The 19,220-nt window shown below is 49.3% G+C and overlaps 3 protein-coding genes across 6 annotated transcripts; 2 read left to right on the top strand and 1 right to left on the bottom strand.

The window, feature by feature from the left end:
• Positions 1–1,272: 1,272 nt before the first annotated feature.
• LOC135258209 (arylacetamide deacetylase-like) lies at positions 1,273–6,162 on the bottom strand. 2 transcript variants are annotated; one of them, XM_064341512.1, is made up of 5 exons: positions 5,581–6,162; positions 4,392–4,620; positions 3,909–3,978; positions 3,081–3,252; positions 1,273–2,297 (listed from the first exon to the last, which is right to left on the bottom strand). In XM_064341512.1, exons 1-5 carry the CDS (start codon positions 5,716–5,718, stop codon positions 1,635–1,637), a joined length of 1,272 nt encoding a protein of 423 aa, XP_064197582.1. In that variant the 5' UTR covers positions 5,719–6,162; the 3' UTR covers positions 1,273–1,634. The 2 variants fall into 2 exon arrangements, with proteins under 2 accessions (XP_064197582.1, XP_064197583.1); XM_064341513.1 differs by lacking the exon at positions 5,581–6,162 and adding an exon at positions 5,345–5,395.
• Positions 6,163–9,706: 3,544 nt separating this feature from the next.
• LOC135258211 (G-protein coupled receptor 171-like) lies at positions 9,707–11,976 on the top strand. The gene has a single exon (XM_064341518.1). It carries the CDS (start codon positions 9,740–9,742, stop codon positions 10,730–10,732), a length of 993 nt encoding a protein of 330 aa, XP_064197588.1. The 5' UTR covers positions 9,707–9,739; the 3' UTR covers positions 10,733–11,976.
• A 663-nt stretch (positions 11,977–12,639) lies between these two features.
• Positions 12,640–19,043, top strand: LOC135258210 (glutamate-rich protein 6). 3 transcript variants are annotated; one of them, XM_064341516.1, is made up of 11 exons: positions 12,640–12,950; positions 13,823–13,887; positions 14,420–14,524; positions 14,700–14,798; positions 15,459–15,625; positions 16,011–16,078; positions 16,300–16,457; positions 16,944–17,026; positions 17,300–17,458; positions 17,858–18,080; positions 18,366–19,043. In XM_064341516.1, exons 1-11 carry the CDS (start codon positions 12,842–12,844, stop codon positions 18,633–18,635), a joined length of 1,506 nt encoding a protein of 501 aa, XP_064197586.1. In that variant the 5' UTR covers positions 12,640–12,841; the 3' UTR covers positions 18,636–19,043. The 3 variants fall into 3 exon arrangements, with proteins under 3 accessions (XP_064197586.1, XP_064197587.1, XP_064197585.1); XM_064341515.1 differs by having other exon boundaries at positions 12,641–12,956; XM_064341517.1 differs by lacking the exon at positions 14,700–14,798 and having other exon boundaries at positions 12,640–12,956.
• The last annotated feature ends 177 nt before the right edge of the window (positions 19,044–19,220 follow it).

The raw sequence follows: 19,220 nt of genomic DNA on the forward strand, positions 1-19,220 counted from the left end.
GAAACTATTTATTGAATCAAGGGAAAATGTCCGTGTTCTGCATTTGTCCGTGTCTGTTTTTTTTATTCTTTCGCGGCACAAGCCAGAGTGACAAATGACCTTCCATCTCGTGAAAATTTAACGGACGCTTTTTTATCGGTTTATCCTTGAATTGCTGAGTTTTCTAATGGACAGAGAGCCAGTGAACAGAGTGAATTTGGACAGGACAGGGAAACCAGCAGACTGCCCAAAACACAAGCTGGGCAGTAAACAGGAGCGGAATGGTGGTGCAGTTGGTAGCACTGCTGCCTCACGTCAACCGTTGCCGTAGTTACGTCGGCCCGGGGACTTTCTGAGTGGAGTTTGCATGTTTTCTCCTGTATTTCCTCAATACTTTCTCAACTTACGTTCTTTCTCAATACTCTCTCCGTGTCGGTTTTCTCCCACAGCCCAAAGGTATGAGATGAGTGTGTGTGAGCGTGCCCTGTGATGGACTGTCCAGGGTGTATTCCTGCCTCTCGTCCAATGCATGCTGGGATAGGCTCCCGTGACCCTTACCAGGAATAAGCGGATATAGATAAAAGATGGTGGTTCAGAACTGCTAACTGTTGAAAGAGCATCCACTCAGGCTATTCTCATGATCATTCTCTATTCTCAAGAATACAGTAAACATTTCCCTGGCGTGTTGAAATGAGCGGGGGATTCGGTCTGCTCTTCCAAGAAACAGGACCTTAGTCTGAACCAATCAAACAGCTGAATCACGAGCATCACTTGCATGGAAATTTTGAGTAAAAGGTGTGACATAGGCATTTCTCCTTTTAACCACACTGGAAGATATATGACTGTGATTAGATTGAAATGGGGAAGTTTTTGTTTCTTTTTTTTTTTTACTGTAAATGAATAAATTCAAATAAGTTGCCATGGCATCGTCTTAAGCAGACACTAACCTCGCTCTTCAAATATTTGAAGCCTTCCGTTTTCAGTGTTCCTTGAGAGCCTAGCTATATTTACATTCAATCATATAAATAGCATTTAATTAGATCTATATTTTAATAATGTTTCCCTAATAAAGCCTGATAGCTGAATTTTCAGAGATTAAAGATTAGCGCTTTGAATGACACAATCACTGTGTACAATCGATGAAACACTGACCCCTGCTGGTACACAATTAAATCACCATTTGAGGGCAGCACATTCCATTATAGTTAATATTTTGGCTCAGTGAGATACAGCATTTAACCTCACATTCATCTGCTAAACGAGAGGGTGAAGAACAAGCAATGGTAAGCAATATATTCCTTTTTTTGTTTATTAAAAAATCATCAGAAAATAATATAAAGAAAATCCTGGTGTTCGTTTGAAATAAAAAAAAAATAGTTTCGAGAAACACAGAATGTGCAACAGGTTAAAGAAACTACGCGACCGAACTGGCGTGGGACATATAAGTTAGAGAACAACACGACAACAACTGAAGCAGCCAAACACATTTCATAAACAAATGTTTTACAAGACAATAAAAAAAACGCGGTTCATAATAACAGCAGCAATGGACTCCTAACAGGCTGTTGTTGGAGGCCCTGTAGTTGCCCTGGGAGACAGGAAGTGGGGGGGAGGAAGGGGGAAGGGGGGGGGGAGGGAGGGGGTGAGGGGCGGGGCTACAGGTTCTCCCTCAGCCAGCCGACGTAGTCCTCGGTCATCCGGTGCGCGATCTGGAAGTCGGCGGGCCAGACGGTGAACATGAGGGCGCCGTGGAAGCCGGCGGCGTAGTGGCGGTGCGTGACGTTGACGCCGGCGCCGCGCAGGCGGGTGGCGTACATCACGCCGTCGTCCCGCAGCACGTCGTACTCGCACGTCAGGATGTAGGCCTTGGGCAGCAGCCGCAGGCCCCCGTCCTGGGCCAGCAGGGGCGACGCCCGGGGGTCCGCCACGGCCCGGAAGGGCCGGGACGGGTCCGCGCCGGTCGGAACCGAAACCGGAACCTCCGCCGCTGCCCCCCCCGCCCCCGCCGCCGCTGCCGCCTCCGGGGCGCTGTACCGGTACGCCCCGCGGAAGCTCTCGGGCAGGTGCGAGCTCCAGTTGACGAACTTGAGCAGGTGGGCGTTCTCGGGGTGGTTGTGGGAGTTGGTCATCATGGCGTGGAACAGCGTCTTGTCGCTGGTGAAGTACTCGCTCCAGAAGCGCACCATCAGGGTGCGGGGCAGGATGGGCATGTCCTGGTTCTGCCGGTAGGACGGGGTGTTGAGGTCCAGGGCCTGCAGGACGGGGTACAGCAGAGCCTGTGCCTTTAGCGCCACCTGCTGGCCGGGCTCCTGCTGCAGCTACGGGCAACGAAACAATGTAAGAACACCATGACAACCACACTCCAGTCAAAACACTACACCAGCAACAGCAACAATGTTCCCTTCTTCTCTCTCTCTCTCTCTCTCATATATATATATATATATATATATATATATATAATCATTATTATTGCCTTCCTGTTTGTTTCGTGTAATTATGGAGTTTGTGCATCATCATTTCGTGCATCGTGAAAAGACGAGAAGACAAAAATATCTGTGTTTTGTGGTATTTTGCATACAAATATTACATTCTTTGACGAGATATTTAATATGATCATGTGCACAGTGGTGTAGTGCACAGAGCGATATAGCCATATATATGCCATGGGTTCAAATAAATATAAGTAAAAGCGAAAGGATAGTCTTTAACCATTATATCAACAGAGTGAGGATTATTACTTCATTCTGGAGCAGCACAATCCTGTAAAACAACTCACCTGTAATATGAGCACAGATTTATGTATTTGCGTATGATTTATGGATGAGGCTCTGTAATGCTTGTTACCCACGAACACCAGGGGGTCATAAATTAGGCATGAGCACCAGGGAGACGGACGCGCGGCTGAATTCACACGCCAACGAGAAAACGAAACAAAACCACAGTCTCTGAAGGGGAGGAACGTTTCCCATTCTGTGGGGAAAGAGTTTTACCACGCGCTCAATTCAGTGACTCAGAGGCAGCGAAGGAAACAATTCTGCCCAGTCTAGGGAGCCCCGAAGCAAGGCCGAGGAAGAGGACAACGACGATGAAGACGGCGGTACCTTCTGAGCCACGGCGGCCGCCAGGTTCCCGCCGGCGCTGTCCCCCGACACGGCGATTCGGGTGGGGTCCACCGAGTATCGGGCCAGGACGCGGTCCCGCAGGAAGTACCGGACCCCCCGGTACACGTCCTCAAACGGGGCGGGGAAGGGGTGCGCAGGGGCCAGGCGGTACCTGCGGGGGGAGGGGGGGGGGGTCCAGAGATGTGAATAAAGAGGATCTGTACCCCCCCCAGGGCCGCTGAAGTGCTGAAGGAGAGGAGCAAAGAGGCTATTTGTCCAAAAATTTACAATCCCAGCCAGGTTCAACTCTTGTCCAATTGTGAGGTTACGGAAAATTTCGAGTGCACCTTTTGGATCTGACCACAGGGAAAATGTCCCGAAAAGAATCTGCAGCTATCAGAACCACAGAGAGCCTCACTGTGTCCCAGAGCCAGCTCTGAGGAGGCCAATAAGATCTTCAGCTCGGTTCCCAAAACATGAGCAGCGTGTGGCTTCTCCAACGTCTAATATCTGATTTAATCATCTGACACAATTTAAAGGTAGTTATTTATCCGATTCCTCACATTTGGGACCGGAGAGCACTCACAATTTGGGATGTCAGGAGGGGACAGAAGGGCATTCCACTCCAGACATGTCCTACTGGTTAAAATATGCAACGTCCTGCCTTCTACGGGACAGGGGCAACCATTTGGTATTTTCGCGGGCATTGGAGAGGGGGTGGGCACTGGGCTGGAATGGGCTGAGCCCTTAGACAACAGTAGAAGAAGTAGGAGATCATAAAAAAACGGACAGTAGAAAATAAGTAAATAAACGACGTGATGTGCTTACTCCACAGAAATGACAACTGCGTTCAGCTCGACAACCATCTTCCTGGCAAGGAGATCATATGGTTCCATTCCTGAAGGGAGGAGGGAGGGAGGGAGGGAGGGGGAGGGAAAGAAAGAAAGAAAGAAAGAAAGAACTGCCTTTAAAAGGTGTGACATTAAGGATGTGAGTTTTCATTTAAAATCGGCACGTCCTTCGGTGCATAATGTTATCATAATGTGAGCGTGTGCGTGTGAGCGTGCATGTGTGTGCATGAGCGAGTGTGTGTGTGTCCGTGTGTGTATTTGTGTGTGTGTGCGCATGCGGGCACGTTGGTGTGTGTGCGTGTGTGCATGCGGGCACATTGGTGTGTGTGTGTGCGGGCACGTGCATGCGTGCACGTTCGTGTGTGTGTGTGTGCGGGCACGTGCATGCGTGCACGTTCGTGTGTGTGTGTGTACATGTGCATGCGTGTGTGTGTGCATCAGTGTGTTTGGAGTCACTCACTAGAGCTCCCCAGACACCACCCTCCTCCGTGCAGGTAGATGACGGCTCTCCGCAGCTCCCTGGAGCCGCCCTGCTGGCCGGGCCGGTACACCACCACGTCCACCCCGTCGAACACCTCCTCCGTCACCCGCACGCGCCTGTCGGTCGCCGGGGCGACCGTCTCCATGACGGTGATGAGCATCATAACTCCCATGTAGTCCTTCAGGCCCAGGAGTTCACTGAAGTCTGCCTGGAAGAACATGGTGACAGGGACAGGGAGAGAGAGAGAGAGAGAGAGAGAGTCCCAGCACTTATTGTACTTAGTATTATTGTCCTAATGTTGTAGCTCGTACTGCCCCCAAGTTTTGACTTAGCGTAGGTTAGGTCAGAATAATGTTCACCGTGTGAATGGTAAATGGTAAATGGACTGCATTTATATAGCGCTTTTATCCAAAGCGCTTTACGATTGACGCCTCTCATTCTGCTAAATAAATGCAATGCAATGCAAGTAAGAGACAGACTGAGACTGTCTGACAGTGAACAAGCAGCTGATGTGCAGTAAAGTTTTTGTTAGTTATTACTGTACTGATATACTTACTGTTGTGAATTCTGGTGATTGTGTGTGTGTGTGTGTGGAGAGAGTGGGGTTACCTTTTACTATATTTCTATGATTTGTTGATATACTATTATTGATTGGCATTTCCTCTTTACTCCCCATTCTTATGTTTTGTTATCACTGCAAACACAATGCCTGTAACATATTTGGGAGAATCTTATTTTTCATGGCAATAAAGCCGAATAGGTGGGGATATGCGTACCTTTCCTCATCAGAAACAGCGTAACATAACCTAATGCACCGAATACATACCAATAGCAATAACGCATTTACACTTCCGAAATTCGGATAGTTTCAGTGTAAAGAAGACGATTAAGGTTAACACCAAAAAAAAATCTAATCAAATGAACTTACGTACAGGCCTGTCGCTTAACGAGTGAGCATTCGCATTCATTCATGTGAAATAAGTATCTGAGAAAGGTCACAAAATTTTAGAAAAATACGCGGTCGAACATGATCTATTATCACGAACCCAGGTCGCATTGATGCCGACAGAAAAGAAAGCAATAGCGATTACCATGAAGCCTGAAACAAAGACTTCGGCTCGATAAACCAGAAACACGGGAACACGTGCAATTCAGCATGTAAACGTACCAGGTGGCTGAGACTTCTGAAGAAGCTGTCCGTGATCATTAGTTTCCATTTTTGTTCAATTTCCCCTGGAATCGGTAAATAAACGTAGTAGGCACCAATCACCACAAGCAGAAATGCAATTGTACAATTTGATCTCATTTTTGTGGTCTAGTAGTTTGCGGTTTACCGCGCAGAAGAAATCTGTCGGCTGCGTTTATTAACGGGACACTCGCGTCTGGAGACTCTGGACGGAGAGCAATCCGGTGCTAATATTGGAAAAGCGCCAGGACTGTGAACGCACGTGTCAGCCGCTTGATCTCGAGCGTGAAACTTGTACCGCTTACGGGCGCTCACGCTCTGCTCTCTTCCCCCTTCCTTCGTGTTGTTACTTAACGCGATTAAATAACTAATTGAATGTGTACGACTGGATCTATCTCACGTGGCGTCCGTTCTCACTGGTGATTAGTTCTGCATCGATGGTAAACCAACCATGAACAGTTAGTAGAAGGGTAGTTTCGGGGAGCGGCATGTGTCACGGTGCATAATTTAGATTGGACGCACAGCAAGAGACAAGAAGAAAATAAGCGTTTTTAGTACGACAGGGGGACGAAGCGACTCCAGATTATGACACCTGCAGCATTTTCCAAAATAATCTGTGTATAACTGCCTGAACTGTCGCGCACAGCTGCACGTGCAGCGCACGTGCCACTGACGCTTGCATGTATCCCTGAAAACTTCGAAATGTATCATATATGCATTACAATCGATTTTAACATAGTTTTTTTTAGATCAGGTTTGCTATATATGCAGTAAACTTTAAAACCGATTTAGTAGCGCAGGCGAACACATTTCGGGGTACACGTGATATCACTGGAGGGAAGGCTCATCGAAGCTCGTGGTGTTCCATTGAAAAGCGCGTGCCGTGCGATACAATGGCAGGACATTCGCATATGCATCAGCGGAGGAGGAGGGGTCAGCAAATCACGCAATCTCTCTCTCTCTCTCTCTCTCTCTCTCTCATTCACTGGCCTCATGTCAGCCGTCAGCGGGGGAGAAAAAAAATCATCCCGTGAAGTAAAATGTTAAACGTGTTTCCTCACGTGCTGTTGAGAGCCAGAGTGTAACAAAGATACACAGTGTCTGTGTTGTTCCTGTCTGTTTCTCCGATATTATGGATGAGCTCTTGATGTGGCACAAAGAGAAGGGATCTCTGCTTTGAATTGCTCTGAGAGTGAATATCTTATTGTGTCATTCTACAAATTCTTCATGCATTTGTGACTTGATCACAGATGGATGAACCTTTAAAGCCCTGCAGTCTTGATCTGAAACAAATTTAAACCATGATTTCATTCTATTAATTGCAAATCCAAAATGACTTCCCAAAATGAACAATGTGGCCACTCTTTTTCTGATTCTCTTCAGCGCTAATGGAACAAGGGTTGTTGTTCCAGGCTACACTGCCACCTCCTGGAAATTCTGAGAATTGTCTTCTCCAGCAATCTGCACTACGTCTGGCTGTAGAGTTCTTCTCTGGGTGGGAGGGTGGGGGGGCAGGATATTGTCATTTCACAGGAGCAGAGGGGGAATAGCGATTGTGGGAGGTTTCCGCCAATAATCATAATGGACCCCCCAACGCATGCATTTTTATTCTCTTTGTATAAAGTGTCTTTGTCTTTGTATACAGTGTTGAATATCTTCAATAAACAAGAAATACCCTTTTTCTGCATGTGCCTGTGTTGAATGATGAGCATTTGCCTGTGAGTTTCTGTTTTGAGTGTGTGTGTTGTGTGTGTGTGTGTGTGTGTGCGTATGTGTGTGTGTTTAGCATGTGTATGTGTAACAGTGGCGGATGTGTGTGCGAGTATGCGTGTGTGTCAAGAATGTGTATGTGTAACAGTGGTGGAAGCAGTGTGTGTGTGTGACATAGCTCAGGAGGTAAGCCTGATTGTCTGGCAGTCGGAGGGTTGCCGGTTCAAACCCCGCCCTGGGTGTGTCGAAGTGTCCTTGAGCAAGACACCTAACCCCTAACCCCTAACTGCTCTGGCGAATGGGAGGCATCAATTGTAAAGCGCTTTGGATAAAAGCGCTATATAAATGCAGTCCATTTACCATTTACCAGTGGAGGAAGCAGTGTGTGTGTGTGTGTGTGTAACAGTGGTGGAAGCAGTGTGTGTGCGTATGTGTGTATGTGTAATAGTGGTGGAAGCAGTGTGTGTGTGTGTGAGTGTGTGTATGTGTAACAGTGGTGGAAGCAGTGTGTGTGTGTAACAGTGGTGGAAGCAGTGTGTGTGCGTGTGTATGTGTAATAGTGGTGGAAGCAGTGTGTGTGTGTGTAACAGTGGTGGAAGCAGTGTGTGTGTGTGTATGTGTGTGTGTGTAACAGTGGTGGATGCAGTGTGTGTGTGTGTGTGTGTGTGTGTGTGTAACAGTGGTGGAAGCAGTGTGTGTGTGTGTGTGTGTGTGTAACAGTGGTGGAAGCAGTGTGTGTGTGTGTGTATGTACAGTGGTGAGCATGTTGGTGTGTATTGTGTGGTAATGGTGACACAGTGTGTGTGTGTGTGTTCAGGGGTGCTTCCTGTCCTATCAGTCGGTCTCCATCTCCACACTCACACTCACACTCATCTACACAAGTTTTAGATATTCGTGTATAGATATATGTGCGTGTCACTTCCTCTTCCTGTGCAACTTCTGTCCTGTATTTATGCTCACGGAAAAACACCAGAGTAAACTGTAAACTGGGTGTGTGGTTAGTGGTTTAATACACCCTGGACAGGTCACCAGTCCGATTTATGCACCGTCTGTAATGTCTGCTTCTTATTGGTCTGTATGGGATTATAATTCTCCACATTGGACAGATTTTCAATAAATAAAAAATGTATATATATGGGGGGGGGGTGCTGGGGGGGGGTGGAGGGGGTTGTTTGGGGTTTCGTGCCACTCCGAGCAGTGAGGGATGTGATGATGTGTTCAGCGGTGGGGGGGGGGGTTTTCGTCTACAGGAAGAGGAGACCGCATGCCGCCTCCACAGTGACACGACAGGGCCCCAGTGCAGAGGGAGGCTGGGTACTGTACGCACGACAGAGAGAGAGAGGGAGAGAGAGAGAGAGGGGAGAGAGAGAGAGAGAGAGAGAGAGAGAGAGAGAGAGGGAGAGAGAGAGAGAGAGAGAGGGAGAGAGAGAGAGACATAGAGAGAGGGAGAAAGAGACAGACAGCGAGAGAGAGAGAGAGGGGGGAAGAGAGACAGAGACAGAGAGAGAAAGGAAGAGAGACAGACAGAAAGAGAGAGTGAGACAAAGAGAAAGAGAGGGAGAGAGAGAGGCTCTGCTTCAGCTCCACGCGGGACACCCTGGGGACCCCTCCGTCTGGTACGCGCTCACCTTCTATCACTCCCCGCTGCTTTCTCTCTATCTCTCCGTTCGCTGTCTGTACCTCGTGTCCCTTATGTTTCAATCTTTCTCTCTCTCTCTCTCTCTCTCTCTCTCTCTCTCTCGGTGGCTGGCTGGCTCGCTCTCTCTCTCGCCGTCTCGCTTTCTAACGCATAGTGGTCAGAAAGGCTATTTGTTATCCATTTATCCTGCGGTCTGTAAGTGTAGTATTACAAATGGCTGTGAAAGGACCTCTATAGAACAGAACATACTGTACATGTTCCTGGCAAACACAGCGCGTTCTGTCCTTGCGTGGCTGCCGCACGACCATGAACACTCAAAGGGTTAAGATGTGTTTTTTTTTTACTTCATTTGGGGTCTCTCTTTTGGAGGTGTTATGACAGGACCATATACAGTAATTTAACATTCATGAAACTACAAGTGTACAGTAGCATCCACCCAGTTATCCCATTCCATCCAAATAGTTTACACTAGGTCAAATATAAAAGAAGAGCTATAAAGGAATTGTCCATCATGGGAATGTGTTAAATTATGCCATGTCAAAGTGGAAGTCATGTATTCTGATCGAACGTCAATGGCTCTCCGCTCCACGGCACGACAGTGTGCAGCTCGTCTCGCTAAACACGCCATGCTAGCGAGTCTGTGTGTAGGCAGGCTGTTCAAGCTGACCGCATCGTGGCTGACGCTTCTGCACTCATTGTTTCCTTTCTCAGGCCTCCATTTTGAATATTTTTTTTTCTTTTTTTTTTAAAGCCCCTCCCCCCCCCACCTCCCCCTGCTCCAGTGATCCGGCGATGGAGGCTGTGAACTCAACGGTCAGCTGCCGGCCCAGCGGCAGCACGGCGCCCTTCACCGTCCTCTACGCCCTGGCCTTCCTGGTGGGGCTGGGGGGCACGCTGACCGCCCTGTGGGGGGTGGCGCGTTGCCGCGGCGACCGGAGGAGCATCGACGTCTACCTGCTCAACCTGCTGGTCTCCGCCCTCCTGCTCACGCTGGCCCTGCCCTTCAAAATCGCCACCAGCCTGGGCGTGGCCTCCTGGGGGCTCCAGGTGTTCCACTGCCAGGCCTCGGCCGTGGTGGTCTACATCAGCCTGTACGTCTCCCTGCTCCTCCTCGCCCTGGTGAGCGCCGACCGCTACCTGCAGATTTCCCAGAGTCCCCGGCTGCGCTGCGCCCGGGAGCCCGGCCTGGCCCGGGTGCTGTCGGCGGTGGCGTGGGCGCTGGTGCTCTTCATCATGGTGCCCAACATGGCCATCCCCACCCGGGACGTCCCGGAGAAGCAGTGGCTGAGGTGCGCCGAGCTGAAGCGGGAGGAGGGGCTGCACTGGCACAGGCTGGCCAGCTTCCTGGGCACGGGCATCTTCCTGAACGCCTCGCTCGCCGTGCTCGCTGCCAACGGGCTGGCGCTGCGGCGGCTGTGGGCCAACCACCATCGGCGTCACGGGGCCGACGGCAGGTGGCTCGACGCCCGCCGCACCGCCCGCCACGTCGCCACGGTAACCCTGGCCTACGTGGTCTGCTTTGTGCCGTACCACGCCGTGCGGACGCCCTACACCCTCACCCAGGGCCGGCCGATCCACGACTGCCCCCAGTGGAACCACCTCTACCTGGCCAAGGAGGCCACCCTGCTGCTGGCCGTCCTGCACGTCTGCTTCAACCCCGTCCTCTACTTCCACTTCTCACGCTCCTTCCGCCAGAGGCTGAAGCAGGCCTTCCGACCCAAAGGGAACAGTTCTGCGCCTACCCAGGACATGAAAACCTCCCTCCCATCTGTTAGGCCCCCTTGAGGCCCCCGTCCGGCCCCTTGAGGCCCTTGTAGACCTCTGTGAGGCACCTTGAGGCCCCTTGAGGCCCCATACAAAAAAAAAATCCAGGCTCAGTGCAACTGGGCCCAGCTGCTGTCAAGTCATCAGACCTTGGTCAAGGACATATTAGAACTACAGAATGTACTTTGAATGTTAAAATGAAATGTGAAATGTAGTTGTTTGGAATATTTGTAAAAAAATATATATATATACATATTTAAACTGCCAGCAATCTGAAGGAATTTTTACTGATGCCTAAAGGTTTTAAGAATTTTTTATAATTATTTGGCCCAGGACTGACACCCACCGGTGTCTTCATGCTATGTCCGAAAGCCCTCCTCCTCAAAAACAGAGGCCTGAACTCAAGAAACCAATCACCTCGGTCCTGACGGGCAGCGTGATGGAGTCTGTACAACGGGACACTTTCAGGGCCTCTGACTGGTAAAACTGAACGGTCTGAATCCGTTCCAGAGCGTGACAACTGCGGCAACCACAGAAAAGCAGAACACGCCACTTTCACAGTGAAGCCTGCAGTATGAACCAACAGGAAACAACAGGCCCGGGTTTCAGTTTGCCTACGGGGGGAGACACGCTGCTGGATCACCTGGTCTCTGACTGAGCGAGACTATTCATTCACATCCATCCATCCGTTATCTACACCCGCTTATCCTGAGCAGGGTCGCGGGCGTGCTGGAGCCTGTCCTCTTGCTGTGAGGCGACAGTGCTGCCCACCGCACCGCCGTGCCACACTTATTAATTCATATCAAAAAGGTTTCTCTCTGCCCCCCTTCCCCCCAAAACCTATGTGCCTGACAGGAAGTGTTTAGAAAGAAAATTGTTTAGAAAAAAACATGTAAATAAGTATGCAAAATATCCCCCTGCAGTATTAAGACCAGCGACATGCAGTGCAGAAACTGTTTGTTGAACAAAAGCCACACAGCCCACACTCCTGAAAGAGAGGATGGAAACAGAGAGACATCGTTTCCACGGTTATCTTGAGCGGGGCGCGTGACGAAGGCTCGTACGCAAGACCGTCGCACTCGGACCACATCAAATGCCTGTTTTTTTTCGGGTTGTCGGATTTCGCTGCAAACCCAGGCATTTCAGTGATGTTGCGTTGTGTTGTGTTAGAGGGGAGGTGTGTCTGCAGATTTGTTTCTCTACTGTGACATTACGCTCGTAACTGATACTTGAACCTTAAAATAAAAATGCACGTCCGTACGTTACACATGCTCAGAGTCGTTAATGCACAGGACGTTGGCCTACATCTCGCCACAATTACTCGTCAGTTTATGAGCCTTTGGCCAGGTAGCCACAGCGTGCTCAGGAGCCCCCGTGCTGAAGCAGGTGAAAGGCAGGCAGTGTACTGTACACCTGTGAGGTCACTCACCTGGCCACTCTCAACATAATCAGCAATGACGCAGCGTTATATGGGGGGCTGTTAACCGACAACAGTGACCAGATCTCCGTCTACTACTCAGCCGAAACCTAGGTGTGTGTGTGCGTGTCTGTGTGTGTGTGTGCGGAGTGAGAGTGGGAGTGAGAGAGAGAGAGAAAGAAAGAGGGAGGGAGGGAGAGAGAGAGAAAGAAAAGGTCATACTGACACTAAATCAGGTAGCATAAGTGAAATAATCAAGTGAAATCAAGCGGCAAAGGTGCCGAACACACACACAATCACTGCAGAAAGAATGCACAGTCTCTCTCTCTGCCAAAACATTGCCAACCACCTTATCTGTCTGAACTTTGCTTTTGAGCGGACTGCAACCCGCATTCCGCTTGTTGTCAATTAGAAATAGAAAACCCTTAACAACCACAGCCCCCACCACCTCCCCCCTTCCTCCCTCCCTCCCTCCCTCCCTCACTCCATCTCCAAGGATACTGTCAACACCTAAGCAGGACAGTGCACTCTTCACATAACTTCCTAGACCAGTGCAGGAGGAATGCTTCTGTACATACACGCAGTGCCTTTGAATGGACCGAGACCCGTGACTGTAGAGGTGACTGCGGAGGAGAGAAAATCTTACAGGACAGCCTGCCAATACAGAGAGGGTGAGGGGTGGGGGGTGCCCGAACCGTCGGGGACGTCCCGCGATGGAGGAAGAAGCGGGAATTCCCCAGAGCCGCGAATCTGGGGCCCACGGTGATGATGTCACAGCCGAGGCCAGCGCAGGGGAACAGAGGGAGGCGCCCACCGCTGCCGGTACAGGTAACGAGGCACCAGCCTCTAACAGGGCGAAAATGAATGAGGACGAGGACCAGGCTGAGGATTTCTGAAAAAGCGAAAAGGAATAATTAGCATTAAGATTACATTTGTTTATTCATTAGGGTGTTAAAGTAAAAAAAAAAAAAAAAAAAGTTATGAATATATGCATTTATAAGGTATATTTCCAGGTAGTATTCAAGTTAAATTGCATAGGTTGCATACATGTAGTGCTCAGGCAGCGTTCTGTGGAAAGGTGACCTATCTCCAGGGTTCACCAAAATGCCTGGCAGATTTTCCTGACCTGGGTGGCCTGCAGTTTCTCCCAGTTTGTCCAAATCAGGGGTTCAATTATTAAAAATTTGATCATATTTCTCTGTATAGTTTATACTGGATGCAAGTAATTACCTGATGGTTACTTGGAAGTACTGCCCATTTCAGGATGGCATGGGAATCCTCAAATTGCACTGTGTTTGCTCTTTAAGACCCTGACATTGATAATCAATTTCAATCTGTTATTGGCCACATTCACAAGACATGGTAATTATAAAGCTGAAGTTCATTTTAGATTTATTTGTCACAGGCGAGTAGGACACACGCCCAAAGTAGGCAACTTTTTCTCAGTCTGATATTTTTTCAGAAATAAAGCATAAGCACGACTTGGAAAATGATCTAAATCTGAGAACATTTTCATAAACGAGGACCCAGAGTCAAAGTCAACAGTGGTAGATGAAAATATTTAAGCGCGTGATGTTTTCAGGCCCAAGACGTTCCCTAAAGACGCCTCCTGCAGAGGCAGCTCGTGGACCATCTGAGCTGTAGTATGATGCAGCGTATCTCAGTGGATATTTTTGTGTTTTTTTTGTCTTCAGATTCTCTGCCTACCTGCTCAGATAAGAAACAGAGAGAGATCTGCTGCTCTTCAGTGATAAACCACGTAAGGATGCAGTGTCGCGTGACGCCTGTAACCCTGACAGTAAATCGCAGAGTTGTGGCACATAGATAAGGCAGCTGAGCTTCCTGTCAAAGGAAATCCAGAGCACAGTTCCGGGTTCTGATAAAGAAAGAAGAAAAAGGGAACTTTTACACAATTTATTAAAGCAAGCATGCAGCACATGTTTGACATGACACTGCAGCAGAAAAGGTATATTCCCATGTGCCATCTATCCATGTGTGTCTGTCTGTCTGCCTGCCTGTCTGTCATCCATTGTGGGTTTGCTTGCATCTGGCTATATCTGTACATGACTGTGTGTGTGTGTGCATGCATGTACATGACTGTGTGTGTGTATGTGTGTGTGTGTGTGTGTGTGTGTGTGTGTGCGTGTGTATGTATGTGCGTGTGTGTGTGTGTGTGTGTTTGTGTGTGTGTGTGTGCGTGTGTATGTATGTGCGTGTGTGTGTGTGTGTGTATGTATGTATGTATGTTCGTGTGTGTGTGTGTGTGCGTGTGCGTGTGCGTGTCTGTGTAGGTGTTAGACGGTGCTCAGCTCCCTCAGCTCGGAATGCCAGCGGTGCTGAGGTTCCGTCAGGAGTCACAGGACCGAGCGACGGACGGCCCGAGAGTTCCACCTCAGGTACTCCTCCCCATGTCCTCTGTCCAATCACACGAGACCAGGGCTCATTCCAACCGCTTGTAAACAGTGGCAACGAGCCTCTCTGCATCTAGAGATACTCTGCCTGTCGAGGCTGGCACTGAATGATGATGTCACAGTAGCTTCTCTCTGTTTGTTCCGGCCCCATTCCCCTTAGCTGCTGGGAGATGCACATGCCCTGTGCGAATTCTGTGGGCAGCCAGCACGCCCCTTCCCGGGCCTTGCTGACCTGAGCATCGTGGCGGCAGAGCCCGAGGTAAACCGCAGCGCTTCCCCCGAAACCAGACCCCGGGTACCAGGCCGCGCGCCCCCCAACCAACCGACGGGCCCCCTGCCAGGCCACAAACCACAAGCTCGCAATGCAGCAGTCTGCTCACACCGGGGCCATTCACCCGTCATCTTCCCTCTCTTGAGAGTCGTCTGAACCGTTCCCTTGCAGGCCACCGTACGGCCAATTTGAAAACACTGAGCCATTAGCTGGCCAATGGTGGCACACTGTACGCTATCTAACAAGCAGGCCGAGTTAGCATCTCTTGTTCCACAAAACCTGGGTCAAGACTGCTTAAAATTTCTCTGTTTCCCTCAAGAGGATTCAAGTTGGTTTTGGGCAGGGCTGCCCAATCCTGTCCCTGGAGGTCTACTGTCCAGTACGTTTTCACTCCTCAACCTTGACAAAGCAAACCTCATTTCAAAAGCTAGAGATCTCTCTTTGAGCTGCTGATCGGTAGAGTCAGGTGTGCCAATTCACGGTTGAAACGGAAACCTACAAGACAGTAGCAGATCTCCAGGAACAGGATTGGTCAGCCCTGGTTTTGGGTAATCAGGCGAGTTAGGTCTCTTTTGTATATGGTCAGAGCTCTGAAAGGCTGGCCCAGGTACCGCATGTGACCCCCCTTCCGTTCTTGGCTGTCCCCAGCGATTCTGCTGCCCTGAGGCCCAGAACCTGGTGGAGGTTCTGGCCCAAGAGTGGAGGCTGCTACTACAAACACTGGGCCAGGGGAAGGAGGTGGTCCCCAACCCCCCCTACGCCCCCACCAAGGAGGAGGAGCTCAACTTCAAGGCATGGGAGAACGAGGAGCACAGGTGAGGAGGCGAGGCCTGGAGGCGGGGAGTGATGACATCGTGGCTAAATTAGTCTGTGAACCATGGCGAGAAAGCTGTTAATGTTTTTCACTCTGCCCGCAAAGAACTGACTCACGATTAGTCAACTCAGCCTTAAATATGACCTCAAACATTGTGTGGTAAAAAGCTGAGGCTGGTCCAGAATCAGAAGTGTAGATCAGGGGTGTCCAATCTTATCCGCAAAGGGCCGGTGTGGGTGTAGATTTTTGTTTTAGCCCAGCACTATGACATCTGATTCAATTAATTAACTAAATTAACTAATTTGCTAAAACAAAAAGCTGCACCCACTCCAGCCCTTTTTGGATAAGATTGGACACCCCTGATCTGTTTTTCCCCACATCCACAGACAGCAGGAGAGAGACATGGAGCAGTACTTCCAGGCAACCCACCCCACCATCGTGCCCAGTGACAGCTGTGAGTGTGTGTCCTGGACAACCGGGAGGGTGACCTCTGTGACATCACAATCTCCTGTCACTCACGCAGCACCTCTGTGACATCATAGTCTCCTGTCATTCACGCAGCACCTCTGTGACATCGCAATCTCCTGTCACTCACGCAGCACCTCTGTGACATCGCAATCTCCTGTCACTCACACAGCACCTCTGTGACATCACAATCTCCTGTCACTCACACAGGCACAAGGACCATCAGCTTCCAACTCTCCAGCTGCATGCCGAGGGAGGCGGACACGAGCGCCCCTCAGGACTCTGGGAATGTGGAGGACCTCGACCATGAAGAGGGGGACTTCCTGACGGGCCCGGGGGTGTTTGGGTTCGGCATTGCACATCACAAGGTACGAGCAGAGCATGAATTTGCTCATTTGCCAGACACGCAATTGACATGGGAGAGATGAGCATGACATGTAAGGCATATGAACCAATTCTTAAGACCAATTAGACATTGATTTGTATTATAGGGTTTTGCTCAGCACCACCGATTACAATTTAAGACTATTAGCATTTAATAGCATTTACATGCGTACAATAGGGGAAATATCTGCAGTATTAGAATAAAAATACTCAGTTGACATGGCACTGAAGATTTTGTAGGGAATACCTGAAGGTCATGGGATCAAATCCTGGATGGAACTGCTGTTAGGATAGTGCTGCTCTTCCCTTAAAGCCAGCTCTTGATCTCTATTTCATCAGGAAAGAACATGAACTTTTGAGAAAACAAAACTTGAGCAAAAACAAAAAGTTTCAGAAAGTTGTCCTCCAAATGTCTGGACAAATAATCTTTTTAAAATTTTTGTTTTCATTTTTTTTTTTTTTTTGCGCAGCAGAACGTTGGGTTCAGAGAGAAATACTACGGCAACGGGAACAAGTTCCTCACCGTGTTTCCTGACGGTTCGGCCCAGGTGTTGTATCCTTGGAAACAGCCCAATCACAGCTGGCGCGTGCGCAAGAATACGTTTGTCAACGACCAATCAGTTTCCATTGGCAGTTTCAAGTAGCCTATCACATGCTCTCATTGGCAGTTTCAACTACTTTACTACACCAAGCAAAATACATGAATGAAGTTGAAACCGTGAAGAGTGAGGTAAAGCAGATCAGGTTTTGGGAAATGAGGATGGGGGTGTGTTCAGTATTTTGGTCCGTGCAGCGTGCACTCTTGTCCTTATCGCCATGGACACAGCTACCCCTCTGGCCGGTTGGCCCTTCTCATCACCGTGGGGGACGGCGAGGCGGAGATGGTCTGCGTCGTACAGGACGACCACGCCCCCAATCCGCCCATCCGAGCCCTGTTCCAATCCAACGGCAGGGCCACCTGTTACCACAGAAACGGCAATGTATGGTGAGCAGGACACCTTCACGTTTCTGACACAGGACCTTTCTTTTTCACAGTAAATGATTTGACGCAAAACAGACTTATCTGTTAAACTGATTCAGAGCTTCTCTGATTTCTGTGTTACACAGTGGTTGATTGTGATTTCTGTGTTGAACAATATGTGATGTGGAGCTTGACTGGATTTATGTGTTGCACAGTAGCTGATTGAAAGCTTTCAGTAACAGTGACCGATTCAAAGCCTTTATGATTTCTTTAACAATAACCGAATCAGAGCTTGTATGATTTCTGAAACAGTAACCGATTCAGAGCACGACTGATTTTTGAAACAGTAACCGATTCAGAGCTCGACTGATTTCTGTAAAGGTAACTGATTTGGAGCACGTCTGGTTTCTCTGTACTGGGCAGGGTGAGCATGGACGTTTCGGGAGGCCAGTGCTCAGACGAGAGGGGCGCCCGGGTCAGGCGGTGGCGCTGGAGCGGGCACCTGGACACGCCCACTGCCCTGCGGCCCCTCTTCCTGTCCCTGAACCAGAGCGTGGGCGTCCGCGTCCTGGGACAGGACAGGATGTTTGTGACCTTCCTCACCAAGGGCTGCCAGGCCAGGTTCAGCGTGGGCACCTGTGTACAGGTGAGTTACCTGAGCACACCCAGTGTGTACAGGTGAGTTACACACCCAGTGTGTACAGGTGAGAGTTACACACTCAGTGTGTACAGGTTAGAGAGTTACCCGCAAACACCCAGTGTGTACAGATGAGTTTTATGCACCCAGTGTGCACAAGTGAGTTACACTCCCAGTGAGTTACAGGTGAGTGTTACACACCCAATGTGTACAGGTGAGAGCTTTAAACACATTCTCAGTGTGTGTGTGTTTGTGTGTGTGTGTGTGTGCATGCACGTGTGCTCTCTCAATCAGCTAAAGGATGCGAGCACCACAGTCCCACCCAACGGACAGTCCATCAGCAGAGAGGAAGTGTTCCTCCTGGCAGGTCGGGTAAGGCTGCACCGGACCCTGGGACTCCTCCATCACTGCCTGCGGCTCCCTTCGAACCCGCAACCCCCGGCAACCAGACCGCCCCCCTCCCTCGTCTCCCTGGCCAAAGCCCTGCTGGAGCTGAGCCAGAGCTTGCAGATGGAGGAGAGGGACCGGGCCTTCATCCGGGCGTGGCTGCAAGACTGTCTGTGACTCCTCCATCACCCATCCCTCCATTCCTCTACCACCCATCCCTCCATCACCCACCGCTGCTGTGCTCTGCACCACCTGCATGAAAACGCTCTCCACTGATGTACTAAAGAGAAGGAGAAGAGAAAAAAAAAAACATCATAATCACCTGATGATATTTTAAAATGTTTTTTGAACTAAAATATCAGTTAATGTGCACGAATAATACAAAAGCAATCAAGCATGTTATCGTTGTTACCTGTGCAGGCCACACTGAGGCAATAGAAATGATATACGGTAAAATTACATTAAAAAAAACTCCATCTATTGGTCCACACTGGCTTTGTGCGTATTACTGCAATTTATAATAGCAGTTATCATTTAACAGACGTGTGTCACTTTTGAAAAATAAAAGCAAAAAGATGCAAAGAATTGGTCAGCTTTCCCATCAACAGTCACCAGCACTACAGCATATATAGGAGTCCAGGACAGGACAGCTTAGCAGTGCTGGACAGTGTTGAAAAGCGGTTTGAAAACACACGTGGCTACATTCCAACTCGTGTGCGATGTTCGATAACACATCTAATACATAATCTTACATCATAATAT

Source organism: Anguilla rostrata, chromosome 6 (assembly GCF_018555375.3).
Source record: "Anguilla rostrata isolate EN2019 chromosome 6, ASM1855537v3, whole genome shotgun sequence".
NCBI lineage: Eukaryota > Metazoa > Chordata > Actinopteri > Anguilliformes > Anguillidae > Anguilla > Anguilla rostrata.